Source organism: Lactuca virosa, chromosome 8 (assembly GCF_052849685.1).
Source record: "Lactuca virosa cultivar CGN04683 chromosome 8, Lactuca_virosa_CGN04683_v6, whole genome shotgun sequence".
Lineage (NCBI taxonomy): Eukaryota > Viridiplantae > Streptophyta > Magnoliopsida > Asterales > Asteraceae > Lactuca > Lactuca virosa.
Window position 1 is genome coordinate 229,792,325 of NC_136433.1, and position 18,135 is coordinate 229,810,459.

At 33.5% G+C, this 18,135-nt stretch overlaps 1 protein-coding gene across 1 annotated transcript; it reads left to right on the forward strand.

The window, feature by feature from the left end:
• Positions 1-569: 569 nt before the first annotated feature.
• On the forward strand, positions 570-9,651 carry LOC145129888 (haloacid dehalogenase-like hydrolase family protein). The gene is made up of 28 exons (XM_079064720.1): positions 570-1,004; positions 1,900-2,000; positions 2,128-2,184; positions 2,259-2,353; positions 2,428-2,527; positions 2,654-2,712; positions 2,833-2,957; positions 3,555-3,684; positions 3,859-3,946; positions 4,223-4,301; positions 4,488-4,548; positions 4,654-4,729; positions 5,114-5,224; positions 5,454-5,549; positions 5,774-5,896; positions 6,004-6,201; positions 6,296-6,400; positions 6,529-6,593; positions 6,828-6,921; positions 7,032-7,189; positions 7,488-7,537; positions 7,713-7,834; positions 7,920-8,027; positions 8,191-8,283; positions 8,361-8,397; positions 8,474-8,721; positions 8,954-9,103; positions 9,272-9,651. The coding sequence occupies exons 1-28, from the start codon at positions 632-634 to the stop codon at positions 9,425-9,427; spliced, it is 3,258 nt and encodes a 1,085-aa protein (XP_078920846.1). The 5' UTR covers positions 570-631; the 3' UTR covers positions 9,428-9,651.
• Positions 9,652-18,135: the final 8,484 nt, after the last annotated feature.

Consider the following 18,135-nt stretch of genomic DNA (forward strand, 5'->3'; position numbering starts at 1 on the left):
TCAAATCGAATCTATTTCAACAAATGATGGCTTCAACATATTTCAAAATGCTAGTCAACGTAAACTAAGAAATGAGTTAAAGTTCTTAAATAACAACATACTTCTTTTATTAATCTCATATGCGTTACCAAATTTTGTTACATATAACAATATTAGAACAAATATTCTATTCAGGTCATTCATTTATTTGCTAAGATCACGGAATAACAACATATTTTTTTCATTTGTTTTGGTTCTCACCTATGTTGTCAAACCCCTTTTTTTCATACTAAGTTTTAATGTCATTAGTATGTTTATGGTAGGAATATCACAAAATAACTAATAAATTGACATCTACAACAACTATCACTTATAAACAAATCGTTGCCTCTTATTTTTATGTTTTATCTATCACTATTCAATTGATTTTCTTATATTTTGTAGATAATTTAGAATCTTTGACAATATCTATTCCAAAAAATTAAAATGGTGAGTAAGTTGTCATGATTTGTTATTGGAGGATTAGTTTGAAAGATTACCGATAGGTGAGTGACCATTTTGAAATTTCACAAAAATGTTTTAAACCATAACTTCATGAACACTTGATCCAAACTCACACCTCCCTCCCCGCCACTCACCACCAACACACCCAATGGCCTTGAAATTGTTAGCGAATCCACTTTATTCATCTTCTTCTCAATCTCAATCACAGTTCAGAAGCTTGTTAGCGAGCTCAAGATCCTTCTGTCAGCCTAGTTTTCTTCTCCAATGGCGGTCGAAAGTGATTGTACTCTCGCGCAGTGGAACCAGAAGTTCAGGATTGATGGTGAGGGCGTCTGTAAAGGAAGATGTGAACGTGGCGGAGAATGTCGGAAGTGATTGGGGAAAAGTGTCTGCGGTTCTGTTTGACATGGATGGAGTATTGTGCAACAGTGAAGAGGCGTCAAGGTTGGCCGCCGTTGATGTGTTTGCTGAAATGGGGGTTCAGGTTACTGTCGAAGATTTTGTGCCATTCATGGGTACCGGTAAGGGTTCTGCTTTTCATCATTGTATTCAAATTAATTAGGAGGTTATGGATGATCATTACTCATTAGCCTTTTTCCATCTATGCATCTGCTGTATTTTAGTAGCTACATTAATTGGTCTCGAAGTCCATCATTTGTTTTGCTGTATGGTTTTATAGGTTTAAATGATCATATGTTATTAAATGGAAACTTCCAATCAATAGCAAACCACTAGTGCTATAAATTCGTCAATGTACTTAAAAAGATTGTTGCAAAAACCATACAGTTTTCATCAATTACTATAAAAACCATTCCACCTCACTCATCATTGAATCGCCCTAAATAATCAAATATGAAAAGTATATTGGTTTTTAGTAATTTTGGTCAAAATTACTCAAAATAATCATTCTGAAAAGTGCAATAGTTTCACTAAAGTTTTCTAAGAGAACGACCAAACTAGAAATCAAGTAAAAGTATGTTGCTATTTATTGTGATTTCCTCTTTATCAAAAGGAAAGGAAGATTGCAGAAATTTTCCACTAATTTAATTTCATTCTAAAGTTAATTTTCTATGTATTGCACTAATTAGAAAGTGTTGACATTTTGGTCGAATAGAATCTCAAATTTATTTAATTAACAGTTGAATTTATCCACAGGCAAAAGTTGCATTTTTTGGGCTGTAAGAAATATTATCTTTATCAATTTTATTTTGAAGAACCATAATATCTAAATGGATTTAAATACAACCAAGGATGTAGCATACATTTACAGGCAGCCTATGACTTCAATGATAAACTTTTGCTACTTTTGACTTTGAACTCTACATATTGTTGATTTTAAACTTGTCTTTTACATTTCCTAAACTTTTTGATCCCTGAATTTTTATTATATTTATTTATTTAAAATTTTCGAACCAGGTGAAGCAAACTTCCTTGGTGGTGTTGCTTCTGTAAAGGGTGTTGCAGATTTCAACACTGAGACAGCTAAAAAGCGTTTTTTTGAGATCTATCTAGATAAGGTTGATTTAACTACATCACCTTCTCTCTTCAAACAGACTTAAAATAATAAAATTATCATTTTCTTCTTTAAAGTTCAAAAGTGGATAACTTTTTAGTTGATTCCAAAATTGTTGATACTTTTTGTAGTATGCAAAACCAAATTCTGGAATAGGTTTTCCTGGTGCGCTTGAACTTATCACTGAGGTATTCTTGAATCTTGACTAACAAATACAAGTTTAATATATTAGTATTATCTTCTAATATGATTTTTTTAATAGTGTAAAAACAGTGGTCTCAAAGTAGCAGTTGCATCTAGTGCTGACAGAATTAAAGTTGATGCAAACTTAGCTGCTGCTGGCTTACCATTGTCAATGTAATAAGTCTTTTCACTTTTCATTAGAATTTTCATTTTCACATAACTAGTATTAATCTTAATCTCACTTTCAGGTTTGATGCTATTGTCTCTGCTGATGCTTTTGAAAACCTGAAACCTGCTCCTGACATTTTCTTATCTGCCTCAAAAACTTTGAATGTCCCCCCAAGTGAGGTATTCACTTATGCTATGCAATTTTAAAAGAAACTAAAAAGTATATTCAAGTCTTTACAACCTCATAAATTGATTGCTTGATTTTATCTGCAAATTAATTTAACATTCATTCACTTATTTTTCCAGTGTATTGTAATTGAAGATGCATTAGCTGGTGTGCAAGCTGCAAAAGCTGCACAAATGAGGTAAGTGTTGTAGCACTGTTTTCACACAATAAGCAGACTCTTAGAGTAGTGCAAAATTAGTTTAAATAAGTTTTTTTCTTTTATCTATTGTATAAGATTGAGTGGTTGTTTTGATTGCAGATGCATAGCTGTGACAACAACGTTGTCTGAAGATACCTTAAAGGAAGCCAAACCATCACTAATCAGAAAGAATATTGGAAATATTTCACTTCAAGAGATTCTTGGTGGTGGCTCTAGTTACAGTAGTATGTAGTACTATAAATTGATATTGTAACTTCTTTTTTAGTTCAAATCATTAACACTTTGAAACAGTGCTAATCGAACAAACACAACTTGTTTATGCTTTTGTAATGGATGTTCTTTGATATTGATGTTTTCTTGAGGATTACATGATTTTTCATTGTTAGATTGTCTCAGTCATATGATAATTTTCATAGCTGTTTTTAATTAGGAGACAGTGAATGATGCGATAAATTCTTGAGTTATAAGCAAGAATCAGTAACGTGTTTTCATTGATTTGTTTATAATAGTAACCTACTTTCGTTTCTTTCTATTATAGCACTTTTTCAAACTATTATAGCATTATACTTTGAAAAATCTGCCAATTATAGCAATGTTATCCAATTCAAAGTAATTTACATTAGAAGTACATTGCTATAACTGGGTAGATCTTTGAAGTCCAATGCCTTAATAAGAGAAAAAAGTTAAGGTACAATTTTATAACTGAAAGAAATGAAAGTATGATGCTATAATACACAAATAAGTGCAAGTACATTGCTAATTCTTGTATTTATACCTAAACTATTTGGCCTTATGTGGTCCATGATTACTGAACATTGCAGATACAAAGATGCAGGGTTCTCAATATTCAAACAATCCTTCAGAAACCTCATCTGGGCTCAAGCAAAATACAGAGGGTGGATCTTTCCAAGATGCATATTCTACTAATGATATGGTCTTCTCTGTTGGAGGGTAAGAGAGTTCCATATGCAGTTTTATTAATTTCTCTTTTACAACCATAAGTTTCTTTTTGACTTAATGGGGAAATGACTTAATCTGGTAAACTATATATGTAAAATGAGGCTTTTGTTGATTGTGTCCAGATTTGTCTTACTAATGAGGTTGCAGAAAATAATCCATAAACAGGTTGCAGGGTTCCAGGAGGAACATTTTGAAATATGGAAGCTTGGGAATTGCACTATCTTGTCTTTATTTCACAGTTTCAAACATGAAGGTATGAGATATGCAATAAAAAAAATACAGACATTAAAGGGAAACTGCACATTAAGGCCCCATTTATTACACAATACATGACATGGTATTGCTTTTGGCATGCATTGGACTTGGACTGTGTCTGAAGTCAATGAGACAAAAATTGCAGTTTTCTTGTCCCACCCAACAAGGTGGGACAGGGGCTTTCTCTCGATCTCTTGTTTGTGCAAAAGACGTGAATGCCCTTCTTATCCTCATCTTTGAAAATAGACCTAGAAAATTTGTGTGGTTATTGCAGGCTATGCAATACGCATCTCCAAAGGCTATATGGAATTTGTTATTTGGGACCAAGAGTCCACCATTTGGGCAGAAAGAAGGTATGAACCTATGGTGAAAAATAAGCTCAGTGAGGGGCATTTTCGGAACAAAAGAAAAGATAGGCATATTTTTTGGAAATGGGGTGTTTTCAAGTATAGTTTCTTTAAATTCCCTTAAGAAATTCGTGTGTTTTTAATTTTTTTTTTCTTCTAATTCTGAGTTATTATCTGTTGATTGTTATACAGATGGAACCCGTTCTTCAAGAATCAAACAATTTGTTAATTATATATCAGATGTAGAAAGCAGGTAAATGAGGAGTCCCTTTTGCTTGTTATAGTGTCTTTCATTGATTTGTTAGAATTTCCTCATCTTAAATAGTCTAAATGCTGATTTTTTTAAATATTTTTTAAGGGAAAATGCAACAAAGGTTCCAGAGTTTCCATCTAAACTTGATTGGCTAAACACAGCTCCTCTTCAGCTGCGCAGGGTAAAGAATACATGGTTCTTGCTCTTAATTAATGATATTTTAAAATGAACTCCAGGTGTTTATGTTTATTTTTGTCTTTTAGAGAGTTGTTATCTGTGATAATATTGCAATTCCACCATATGCAACATGATAAAGTTTGTTTCAAGATCTCAGAAACTCTATTCCTGACATTCAAAAGATAATGTTTGTTTCAAGATTTCATAGAAATACTTTAAATATTGATTTTAATTTGGGAACTACAAGATTTACATTAACAGTAAAAAAAGTGAAAGCTACTTTGGGTTAGATTAGATGCAGTATATATAATGATGGAGGCTGTATGTAATCACAGTATTTCAAGAAAAATACTAAGCAAAAGTGTTAAAGTAGCTTACTTTTTTACAGGATTTGAAAGGAAAGGTGGTTCTGCTGGATTTTTGGACCTATTGTTGTATAAATTGTATGCATGTGCTCCCTGATTTGGAGTTCTTGGAGAAAAAGTACAAAGACATGCCAGTAAGTTTCTGCAGATTCATTTTCTATCCAATCAAATTGACATTAAAAAAGAAGTTTGTGATGATATATTACTGATGTTTTCAAAATATTTAACTAAAAAATGGTCATTGGAATAAACATATTTGTAACAAGAACATTTTTATGAAGTGTGAACCTCTTTCTTCAGTTAGAGGCACATGTCAACAAGTATTTGAATTTAAGTTGGTTGCTATTTCTCATACTTTTGTAGTTCACTGTGATTGGAGTGCACTCTGCAAAGTTTGATAATGAGAAAGACTTGGAAGCAATTAGGAATGCTGTATTGCGCTATGGAATAACTCATCCAGTAAGCTTTTAAAATTTAATTTGTCTATTTGTCATTTAGGTTACATTTTGACTGGATTGGGCTATTTTCATCAATGAGGATGAGGAGGGCATTCACGTCTTTTTGGTTGGAACAAAAATCTTTTCCCATTGACATCAGTCTCAGTCCCAGTCCAATGCAAGTCAAACACACAATGAGAAAGAATATAAGGATACGATTGTGTTATAATTTTTCCTCTATACCAGGTAGTTAATGATGGAGATATGTATATGTGGCGAGAGTTAGGTATAAGTTCATGGCCCACATTTGCTATTATTGGGCCCACTGGTAAGCTCCTTGCACAGCTGGCAGGTGAAGGCCGACGAAAGGTATGGACTTACACTTTAAAAACTCTAAAGTTACAATTTCTTTATAATAATTATTGGAAAATAAGATATGCTTTTTTTTTCCACTATGTTTGCATGACCTGTAAAAGGATCTTGATGATTTGGTGGAGGCAGCTCTGTTATATTATGGTAGAAGAAATTTGTTGGTCAACACAGCAATTCCTTTGACTTTGGAGAAGGACAATGATCCTAGGTTGTTAAAATCACCACTCAAGTTTCCTGGTAAACTTGCAGTTGATATCTTCAACAAACGACTCTTCATTTCAGACAGTAACCATAACCGAATAGTATGTTTTTCTCTTCTCAATCACAATAAAAAACCAGTGTTAAAATTTTTGACATTAATACCCTTTGTGTAACAAATCAGTGTTGTCTTTTCAGGTGGTAACTGATTTAGATGGGAATTTTATAGTTCAAGTTGGGAGTAGTGGAGAAGAAGGTCTACGTGATGGCAACTTTGACAATGCAATGTTCAATCGCCCACAGGTCAATCTCTCACATCACATGTCATTTTATTATATGTAATATTTATATTTACATATCTAATGTATTTCCAAAAAGGGGTGGAAAAATAAATAAATAGCAAAGAGTGATTGGTTTATATGTTTTTGTAGGGTCTGGCGTACAATGCCACGAAAAATCTACTATATGTTGCAGATACTGAGAACCATGCTTTGAGGTAGTGTTGAAATTTGATTGAGAAACTTTTAAAAATGATGACGTGGCATAATGTTGTTAAAACTGGTTTCGAGAGTTGGATGGTTTTGGTAATGAGTGATCAAATTAGATATGGAGTGAATGTACATTGTTGTTTTTGTAACATAATGTTATTAAATGTTACTTGACAATATGTTGCGCACTAATTTAAAATTTTAAATATGTTCTTCAATGCCACATATTTATGGTTTTGTAGGGTGATTGATTTTGTAAACGAGGATGTGCAGACTTTAGCTGGAAATGGCACCAAAGGTTCAGACTATAAAGGAGGAGGAAAAGGAACCACTCAGGTATTTCTCTCACTTTTGATATCAAATTTCCTATAGATTTCCAAGAAATGCATTTTTATTACTTTATTTGATCAAAAAACTGAAAATTTATTATAATTATTAATTTTCAGCTTTTAAACTCTCCTTGGGATGTGTGCTTTGAGCCTGCAAATCAGAGTGTGTACATTGCAATGGCTGGTCAACATCAAATTTGGGAGCATAATACTCTTGATGGAGTTACAAGAGCTTTCAGTGGAGATGGTTATGAAAGAAACTTAAATGGTTCAAGGTAATATGCAGAGATTTCCAATGTGTTTTTAAAATTTAAACATATCTTCTAGGCCTAAAATTTAAATGCAAGAAATAGCAACATACTTTTATTTATCTGAAAGTAGACTGCTATAATTGGGTTGATTTTTCAAAGTACAATGTTGTAATACAAAGAAATGAAAGTAGACTTCTGTAAAAAACAAATAGATAAAAGCATGTTTTAACCTTATCTTAGTTATATCATTAATTTGAGTTATCTTTTTAATCGTAAAGCTTCTCATCTCCAGTTATCTTTTTTTTTCTTTAAATTGAGACAGCTCTTCAACAACATCGTTTGCACAACCATCCGGGCTTTCTTTATCACCAGGTAATTATTTACAGTTAAAGTCACATTCCAAATTTCAATAATTTAGACTTTATGAGCTCTATGAATAACTAGACTCTTTTTTCAAAGTAGTGCACATTTTATCGACAACAGTTTTTATCATTTCAAACAAGATTTAATCTTAGTCTAAATTATGGGTGAATTGGCTGTGTTGCAGATGTGAAAGAGGCATATATTGCTGATAGTGAGAGTAGCTCAATTAGAGCACTCAATCTTACAACAGGAGGATCAAGACTACTAGTTGGTGGTGATCCAGTGTTCTCAGACAATTTGTTCAAGGTATGTATATCTTCCATAAATTTTAGAAAATCTTTCCCTGATATTATAAAATTAGGGTTTGCTCAGCTTTCTTGCTAATTTTTAGTTTGGAGATCGTGATGGAATTGGTTCTGAAGTACTCCTTCAACACCCGTTGGGTGTCTTATGTGGAAAAGATGGTCAAATTTATGTGGCAGATTCTTATAACCACAAGGTACTTTCATTTTTCAGCTTATACAACTTTATAAAAAAAAAAAAAAAAAAAACTGTTCAATGCAACATACTTTCATTGATGGAGATTAGTATTTTCATATTTTGATAAAAGGTGATGTTTTGTTTAGAGTGATTTATGATTATTATATTTACATGTATTACAGATTAAAAAGCTAGATCCAGCTACTAAAAGAGTAAGTACAATAGCTGGCACTGGGAAAGCTGGCTTTAAAGATGGATCAGCTTTATCAGCTCAGGTTAGTAATTTAAATTTTATTTGTATATATTTTAAAATTAAAACCACACGAGTTATTCATTTTGTTGAATTTTCCAGCTGTCAGAACCCGCAGGCATTGTTGAGGCTGATACAGGTGATTACAGTTAACACAATACACAGTGCATAGTATCACAGTACACAATATTAAAGTTTTTATTGTTATTTCTCAGGGAAACTATTCATAGCTGATACAAACAACAGTCTGATTAGATATTTGGATCTGAACAAAGAAGATGCTGAACTTGTTACACTTGAGCTAAAAGGAGTTCAGCCTCCTGCACCAAAATCAAGATCTCCAATTCGCCTTAGAAAACGAAATTCAGCTGACACACAAACAATTGTAGTTGATGGTGGTTCTTCCAATGAGGGTGACTTAACTCTTCAAATATCTGTGCCTGAAGGTTATCATTTCTCAAAGGTTCTCTCTCTCTCTCTCTCTCTCTCTCTCTGATAGGTGTTGTTTCTTTTTGACTTAATACAGAAAGAATAGCTTAATAGACAAAGTCTATGAAAGTAGACTTAAACATTATCTATTCAGATGGGAGAAAAAAGAAAAGAAAAAGGATCTTAGATTTGTTGTTTTTCATTGTCTAATATTCATGACTTTACTTTTATGAAGTGATTTTAGTTGTAATATAAATAATACGCAGGAAGCACGTTCCAAGTTTAGTGTTGAAATTGAACCTGAAAATGCAGCAGTTGTTGATCCTTTGGATGGGAATCTAAGTGCAGATGGAACTGCCATTTTACATTTTAAAAGATCCTCTCCTTCACCCACCGTGGGTAGGGTTAATTGTAAGGTATGGGTATGCAATTCCTACTTTCATATCATCCTATTATATCATTGTACTTTGAATAACCTACAAACCAATTTTCAATATAGTAGTTGGGTAGAATTTTCAAACTACAATGTCCTTAAAAAAAAAAAAAAAAAGTACAATGCCTTAATGAATGTACATATTCTCCAGGTATACTACTGCAAAGAAGACGAGGTTTGTTTATATCAATCTCTTGTTTTCGAAGTACCTTTCAAAGAGGTGACCCCGGAAAATACCCCACAAGAAATAAAACTTCCGTTCCTTGTGAAGCCAAAATCATCACAAGGCAACTTACAGTTGCCATAGTGTGAGGGGTTGCTGGAAAAATAACTCTTTACCAGAAACATGGGAAATTGATATAAGTTTCTCTCAACATCCATACAATTATATAAATTATGTGAAGAAGATTTACTTGATAGGATCTCACTGTATAGAATCACAGCAAGAAATATTTTTGTATAAAAAAGTAATAAGGATGCGAGAAACCATAAATTCTTATGATTTACATTTCGACCGGGTGTTTCGATCAATTTAACATTGTGAGTTAATATTTTCTTTTGGGCTAACAAATCAATTTAAGTTTAGATTAGTTAAACAGTTAGTTTTATTAAATTGCTCAAAACATTTCTTATTAACAGGAAAAACAAAGTAATTACAAAATATCTACAGTTGTAATTCGTATTATGTAAACGACAAACAGACAAATTAGAAGTTAAGAAAAAAAATGCAAATTATACAGTAACTTATAATTTTAAAAGATTAACATTGTATAGATCATTAATTAATTATTCTGTAATCATAATATAATGAACGATATAATATATATTTTTTTGTCGCATTATTTTTTTTAAATGTTTTAAAACTGTTCAAGTAAACATGATGTGTTTCTTGATAATAAACTCTCAAATTAGTGTCTTCTTGTCGAAGTAAACGTTTGCAATTTTAAAAAATAATAAAAGTTTGTTGTCCTTTATTGATATTTACAGTTTCATTTTATTGTTGGCATGAAAATAATAATAAAATTGTTGCTTATTTATGTCATAAGCTCTAAATTGTCTAAAAATGTTTTTGGTGTTATTTATTTTATGACATTCCATAACCAACCTACAACTCATGTGGCAACACCATTATATGTGGAAAAAAAATCCATCTCAGATTTGTTTAGAAGTCTCTTGTAATTTTTTAATATATATATATATATATATATATATATATATATATATATATATATATATATATATATATATATATATATATATATATATATATATATATATATATTATTATTATTACTCGATCATGTGTTTGTGCGTTGCATGATGCTTTAAATAAAAACTTGCATATATTATATAAAAAATGGATGTATCCTAGTGTATCAGTGCATTACATCGAAATCACTATTTTATCACTTTTTCTATTTTCATATCGTATTCTTTTTCCCAAATAACACATCACTTTATTGATTTTTTGGGTCCAATTGTGACACCTTTTTTTTCAGTTGCTTTGTATGTGACATGGTGTAATGTGCTATTTTTTTAATCAAAATCGAAATACCTATAAAATAGTAACTTCGGTGTAATTTGAACTAGTGAAAAAATGCGAAATTTACAATCTACATAACTATCTAGTTTCGGAATCATCCAAATTAGACTAAACTTAGGAAAATGAACATCACCCTGTGATGCAGATTATTTCAAATATAACTTAATTAAAGATGGATTTTTATTTTAATAGCTTTTGTAACGATTTATTTTTATTAGGAATTATCTCCTAATTTGATAAAAAAAATTTACAATTTGCACTGCCAAAATAATTCTCATCACTCTACCTTTTAAAATGTCACTTTGACCCTTATATTTACTATCGACATTTGCATCACTCAACTTTGTAAAATGACATTTTCCACGTCTCTGCTTTTTCAAATGTTACTTTGACTTCCGAACTTTGTAAAATATCACGACCTCCTCTATGTTATAGACTTTTGTGTTTATCCTCGTAGTATCCATAATTTGATTTTCCTTGACAATATTAATTCGTTAACTTAAAAAAAACGTAATCTTTTACATGCTTATTTTTATGTATGTTTTTTTTGAACCGGCAAATATAAATATTATAATCTACTCCTAAACTAACACCTAATTCTACCTATGTCCACCACGAGACTTGAACCCTCGACCTCAAGGAGGGAGGCCACCACCTGATACCGCTGGGCTAGAAGCTCTTTGGTTATTTTTATGTAGGGTTTTTGACACTGTAGCACATCAATGTTTGGTCAATTTGCACATTTAATCACTAAAGTTTTTTTTGTGCTCAATTGATCCTTAATGTTAGTAACTACCGGCTAATTACCCCCTTATGCACCCGGTAAACGGAACAACCGGTGATATTGCTTACGTGGAATAAGTTTACATAATATAATTCATTTATTTTATCCATGTAGGATTTAGAGGTCAAAATAAACACATTTATTTAGCCGGAACACTCCTTCTTCGTTCTTTCTTTTTCTCATCTTACAGTGAATACGAAGCACTAAACCTAGGGTTCGAAGTCATTTTCTCCGATCGAAGTCAGTGAGCAGTCAACCAACCCACAATGTCTAGCTCGACGCCAAACCCTGATGGACACCACCCTATAGTGGAGCTGAACTTCAAAGGTGTTTTTCTTAGAAATCCTTTCTCGTATAACCATGGTATCAATTTCACTTTCAATGATCACGATTTTTCTGGAATGACATACGGTGAATGTATCACCTTTCTCGAACGGTTCATGCAAGAAAGTATAAAGAAGTTATACTATTGTGAACCAGGTAAGCCCTTAATATCTGGGATAACTGCTATCGCTAATGATGAAGACTATGATGGTTTCATTTTTCAAGCATATGGGACAGATGGTAAAATTTGTATGTATGTGGACCATGATGGTCAAGGAATAGAAGATTGGTTTGGCTCTGAAATAGAAGAGGAGGATGGAGATGATTCTTGCATTGATGGTGGTGAGAATGAGGACGAAATTGATAACCTAACAGATGTGGATGTGGACTTTAATGAGGACATAGTCACTGTGAATAGGACAAAGGGTGATGAATTTCTAAATAGATTATGTGGCGAAGAGGAAGAGGGAAATGATAACAACATAGATGATGATGATGGACATGAAGAGGATGCCAATGTAACTCAACAACATTCCATTTTTAATGAGTTAGTTCCATGGAAAAAGCAGATCCCAATACTTGGTATGAGGTTCAAAGATCCATCTCAATTAAAATCAATGTTATGCAACTATGCTGTTGTGAATGGGTACCAACTTTGCTTTGAGAAAAATGATAGGAAAAGATTGTTGGTTAAGTGTTGCAAGGGTGAGTGCTCATTCAGGTTGTGGGCATCTTGGATGAGTGATGAATCAAGCTTCCAAATTAAGTCTTTAAAGCCAGTCCACAAATGTGCAAGGAACTACAAGTTAGGGTGCATGGTCACTTATGCTTGGATAGGGAGTCATTATACAAGAGAGTTCTTACTTAGACAAAAGATGAGTGTTAGAAAGATAAGAACAGCTGTGTCACAGAAGTTTGGTATTCATGTTAGTGTTGGTCAATGCAGGAGAGCTAAGAAATATGCACTCCAACTAATAGATGGTACCCTAGTTGAATATTATGCAAAGTTATGGTCGTATGCAGAAGAGATTAGGAGATCAAATCCAGGTAGCACTGTGAAGCTTGATGTAAATCATATGCCAGATGGGAAGAACTACTTTAGTAAGTTCTATGTTTGCTTTGATGCATTGAAGAAGGGGTGGAAGGAGGGATGCAGGAAGATAATAGGTTTAGATGGTTGTTTCCTTAAAGGGATCTGCAAAGGGGAGTTATTATGTGTTGTTGGAAGGGATGCAAACAATAGGATTTATCCTATTGCATGGGCAGTAGTATGTGTGGAGAATAAGGAAAATTGGAGGTGGTTTTTGGATTTACTCATTTATGACTTGGGACTTAACTTGGGCTATGGATACAGTGTAATATCGGATCTACACAAGGTAATTTAATTGTTTGTAATTAATTTTCCTATCTATTTACATCCTTATTCACTATATTTGGAATTTGTTAACAGGGTTTGATTGAGGCTGTGAAAGAACTCCTTCCATATGTAGAGCATAGGCAGTGTGCCAAGCATATTAGCCAAAACCTTAGGAATAGGTATATTGGTGCCCAATATGAAAGCATATTCTGGAAGGCATGTAAAGCAACAACAGAGGTAGATTTTAAGGTTGCCATGAAAGAGCTTGAAGTGCTAGACCCAAGTGCTCATCAGTATCTGACGGACAAAGACCCCAAAACATGGTCAAGGGCTTACTTCCAACCAGGAAGATGTTGTGATGATGTGGAGAATGGAATGTCAGAAAGTTTTAATGTCGTGATTGTTGATGCTAGGAACCAATTATCACCATGCTAGAGGAGTTGAGGATGTATATGATGGAGAGGGTGTTCAAGAAGAAATGCAAGGGTCTATGAAAGAATCCCTTTCTAAACTTTCGTATTTCTGAAAGACCCAAACTTTCATACTTGACAATTGTTACTCCAAAACATGTTACATGCATATTTATAAAACAATATCTTACATTGATAAAGTGATTACAAAAGATTGGATACAAACCGACTATGTTTTAATATTTTACATAACTACCTAGGATATTGTAATCTTATACAAACATAAACCGAAATACAAAAGTAATAGTAAAAACTAATCTACATCTTCCGACAGTATATAACTATACTGGTTACTTATCTCCTGCAATTGTTAAACACTGGGAGGGGTAAGCGGTGACGCTTAGTGAGTTCAATAATAGATACAATATAACGTTATGCCATATATATACTTCAATATGGCAGAAGCAAATAGGAACAAGGAACAACAAAAGCATATGTGGATCATGAGACAAACTTTCCATATCAATCAATGATTTGATACTAATATATACGATCAATAAAGCTTCGGCCCAAATGGCACAGAAGACTAGACTTTCTGATTTAAACATTTCGGTAGATTTCAGGCTTATAGCCCTGTCTAACCATCTGCCAATGCCATAGAATATAAGTCATTCTCTTACGGAGACATGCTTTACATGGCCAGAGGCTACGTACCAGTACCACCGTGAATCTAAGTCCTTTCACTGATCACATGGTCAAAGGTATAGCTTTGCTATCATAAATAGCGGAAATAAAAATAACACGGGAAAATAACCCGGAATAATAACACTGAAAAGCACATAGCACATATAACACATAACATGCAATTGTTCCTATATATTAAACTCACCATGAAATAACCGGGGGTTAAAATAGTAATTTGGGCAGCACTTCGTCACTATAATTAGCTTTCTTCGTTGAAAACCTGGAGTTTTCTTGATAACCGGGCCTTGCGAGGGTTGGGCTTTAAAACCGAAAAGATAAATTTCTCGGGCTTCTCGGGCACTTCGGGGCGTGTTCTGGGTGTTAAAAATGATACCGGGGCTTCGGGGGAAGTGAAAGTAGTTAAAATATGAGTTAAAGGGTGAAAAGTAACAATTTTCCAACATTTTGCCGGGAAGTCTCACACCCCTTATATAGGTGCGAGCCTCGGATCCGAAGCAAGAGGGAAGGGCCAGGTTGCAGCGAAGCTCGGACATGCGGCATCAGTAGGGAGGTTCGGATGCGAGGGGGCAGCTGGTGCGTTTCGGACTTGACACGGAGGTGGCACGCGTCGGAAGGCTATTGGACCTCGCATCGCTTGGTTCTCCGGCTCGTACACGCGTCTGCATGCGAGAAGGGTGACGTGGCCGAAGCTGAGCCCTGCGATTCTTCTCGGTTTTCAAGGATTTCTCGATTTTTGAGCCCCGAACTTCTAAAATCCATAACTTTCGCATACGAGCTCCGTTTTTGACGTTCTTTATATGCACGCATAGGGAAAATTATGCTCTACAACTTTCGTTTAGACTTCGTCGGATAATTTTGACTTTATTTTTAATATTATTATTTTTAACAGACCGGGACAGGATTTCGTCCCCGAAATCATAACAATAAAAATGACTGGGAATATTTCGCTCTTATCTCATTCTTATTTTCCTAATTATAATTTGGGCCTCGATGGTGTTTCCACTTGACGCGCACCAACTCCAAGACATGTGCACAAAGCATATATTCCAAGACATGTGCACAAAGCACATGTCTTATTATTTTACAAGTTTTCATATATTCTATCTTTCTAACACTCATCTTTTTACCGAACGTGTATGTTACAAATACCTCCTCCTTTTGAGGATTTCGTCCCCGAAATCATAACAATAAAAATGACTGGGAATATTTCGCTCTTATCTCATTCTTATTTTCCTAATTATAATTTGGGCCTCGATGGTGTTTCCACTTGACGCGCACCAACTCCAAGACATGTGCACAAAGCATATATTCTACTGTTTGGATTTTTTTTCTCTCCGTCTATCCATCTCATTCTTAAATTCTCTGACTAAAATTTCGTCACTACACGAGACATGGTTCTCTGAACCAATCACCTCACTTCGCATATCTATTTTAGTCGGACTCGATTCTTTACGATCATTAAAGTCTGAACGAAAATCATCTTCTTAGTCATCACCGAAACGAAGGTAATGACATACTCGAACAAAAACGGAATCGATTACTAGTTTCTTGGTAACCTTGTGACTTTCCCTGATCTAAGTGTGAGTCCTATGCTTCCAGTAGTATAGGCCTCTACTACTATTCACACCTACTCATACTCGTCCCAAGTATTGTCTCGTAGTTTCCAAGTCACCATTCAAAATCACAAAGCAACTTATCACACATGAACGTGTTCAAACAAGTACTTATGACAATTTCTCCTAGACTCAATTAGGGATTTCACATTTCTATCAAACATATCTTAGATTTCCTATACTCGCCTTCTAAGATTCTTTTCATTCATATGCTCGATTTAGTATATCCTAATACTTTTTCATAGGTCGATAGAAATTTTACTTCCAATTCTTCATATAAATTCTTTCTCGGGTAGTGTCTACTTTGCAAGACACACTATACCAGAATTTACTCTAGTATCGTGGAGACAAACGGTTTTTAACTATCTGCATCATCTTCTAATTCATGCAAGTCACCATTCACATTTGTTCATTTCTGTATATGAGTAAGTCTTCTTTTAAGTCTACTTCATAGGAATCCATCCTAGGAAATCTGCATTATAGCTGCATCTCAGCATGTTCTACTAGCTTCAACTTGATTCTCTATCATTCCGAACTACATCATCTCTTCTCATATAATAATATGAGTGTATATCTTCTTCAACTAAGTACTCTACCTTACTCTAACAAGTAAGCCACTCAGCCTTTTCACAACCAAATAACCTATTTCACCATCCTAATCATGTATGTTAAATTCGGCTTAACACACAATGGAATTTCCATAAGGATGTGATAGAAGTCGCTCAGTATTATTAAATACTAAGTTTGAACATTCTGTATAGGATTACTACTTGAACTACACACTATATCAAAATGTTTAGGAAAAGCCTTGGCCTATTGAGTCTGAAAACTTCATTAGCCTTTCCTTTGATCTTTAAATCTTCTAAATCTTGTACAACATCAATTACGATACTGCCGAAGTATTGATCACCATCTTCGGTTCCTCTTACTCTATAAGCAATCATTGCTTCATTCTGGACAGCGGCGGAATAACTTCATCGGTTATGCCAAAACATTCATCTAGTCCGAATGTATTTCGAATACACAACATTCTTCCAACGGTGTTATTATTTCACTATACATAGTTTGAATGTACAACACCACTCTAGGTATTAATACACTATTTACGATATCACTTGTTAAATATTATTTTACGATATCCCTCGATCGTTTATCTATAAAATTATTGAAGTCGACTATCATAAGTCTTTTTATTACTTCGAAAAGTTTCATATCAGTTCTAATATAGAAATTTTTAAATCTGGAATACATAAAATTTCCTTTCCCATACTATGGTCGGCAACAGACCTTAAACTTTCTCAAGTAATAGCAATATAAGTAAGCAACCTAAGGCATGATATATTCATTTATCATTTAGCACATATTAGAATATAAGGAATATCTCCTCTTAATATTCTAGTGCTTGTCCATTTAGGTATTCAACCTAAAGTATATTAGATACACATTGTATCATCGTTCCTTAACAATCTATGTTTAAGTCTAGAAATTCTCAAAATTCCTAGTTCACTTAAATTAATTCTCTGAAAATTTTTAAAGTAACTTAATATTTTAGAATACGAGGGTTTATCACTACCCAATACCCCACTTAAGTCTTTCCTATGGTTTGTATCCATATACTTACAAATGACTTCGTTCATATATTGAATGTTAGACAGTTTAAGTCTAAATACCAACCCGTGGAATTTAGTTCACTTAAACCACCGCTCTGATACCATGATTGAAAGAACCCCTTTCTAAACTTTCGTATTTCTGAAAGACCCAAACTTTCATACTTGACAATTGTTACTCCAAAACATGCTACATGCATATTTATAAAACAATATCTTACATTGATAAAGTGATTACAAAAGATTGGATACAAACCGACTATGTTTTAATATTTTACATAACTACGCAGGATATTGTAATTTTATACAAACATAAACCGAAATACAAAAGTAATAGTAAAAACTAATCTACATCTTCCGACAGTATATAACTATACTGGTTACTTATCTCCTGCAATTGTTAAACACTGGGAGGGGTAAGCGGTGACGCTTAGTGAGTTCAATAATAGATACAATATAACGTTATGCCATATATATACTTCAATATGACATAAGCAAAGAGGAACAAGGAACAACAAAGGCATATGTGAATCATGAGACAAACTTTCCATATCAATCAATGATTTGATACAAATATATACGATCAATAAAGCTTCGGCCCAAATGGCACAGAAGACATAGACTTTCTGATTTAAACATTTCGGTAGATTTCAAGCTTATAGCTCTGTCTAA

Excerpts from the sequence above, each read along its gene's own strand:
- LOC145129888 (XM_079064720.1), top strand. The coding sequence starts at position 632 with ATGGCCTTGAAATTGTTAGCGAATCCACTTTATTCATCTTCTTCTCAA. Across the intron at positions 8,284-8,360 it reads GATCAGCTTTATCAGCTCAG|CTGTCAGAACCCGCAGGCAT; the intron begins GTTAGTAATTTA and ends TGAATTTTCCAG. Across the intron at positions 8,398-8,473 it reads CATTGTTGAGGCTGATACAG|GGAAACTATTCATAGCTGAT; the intron begins GTGATTACAGTT and ends GTTATTTCTCAG.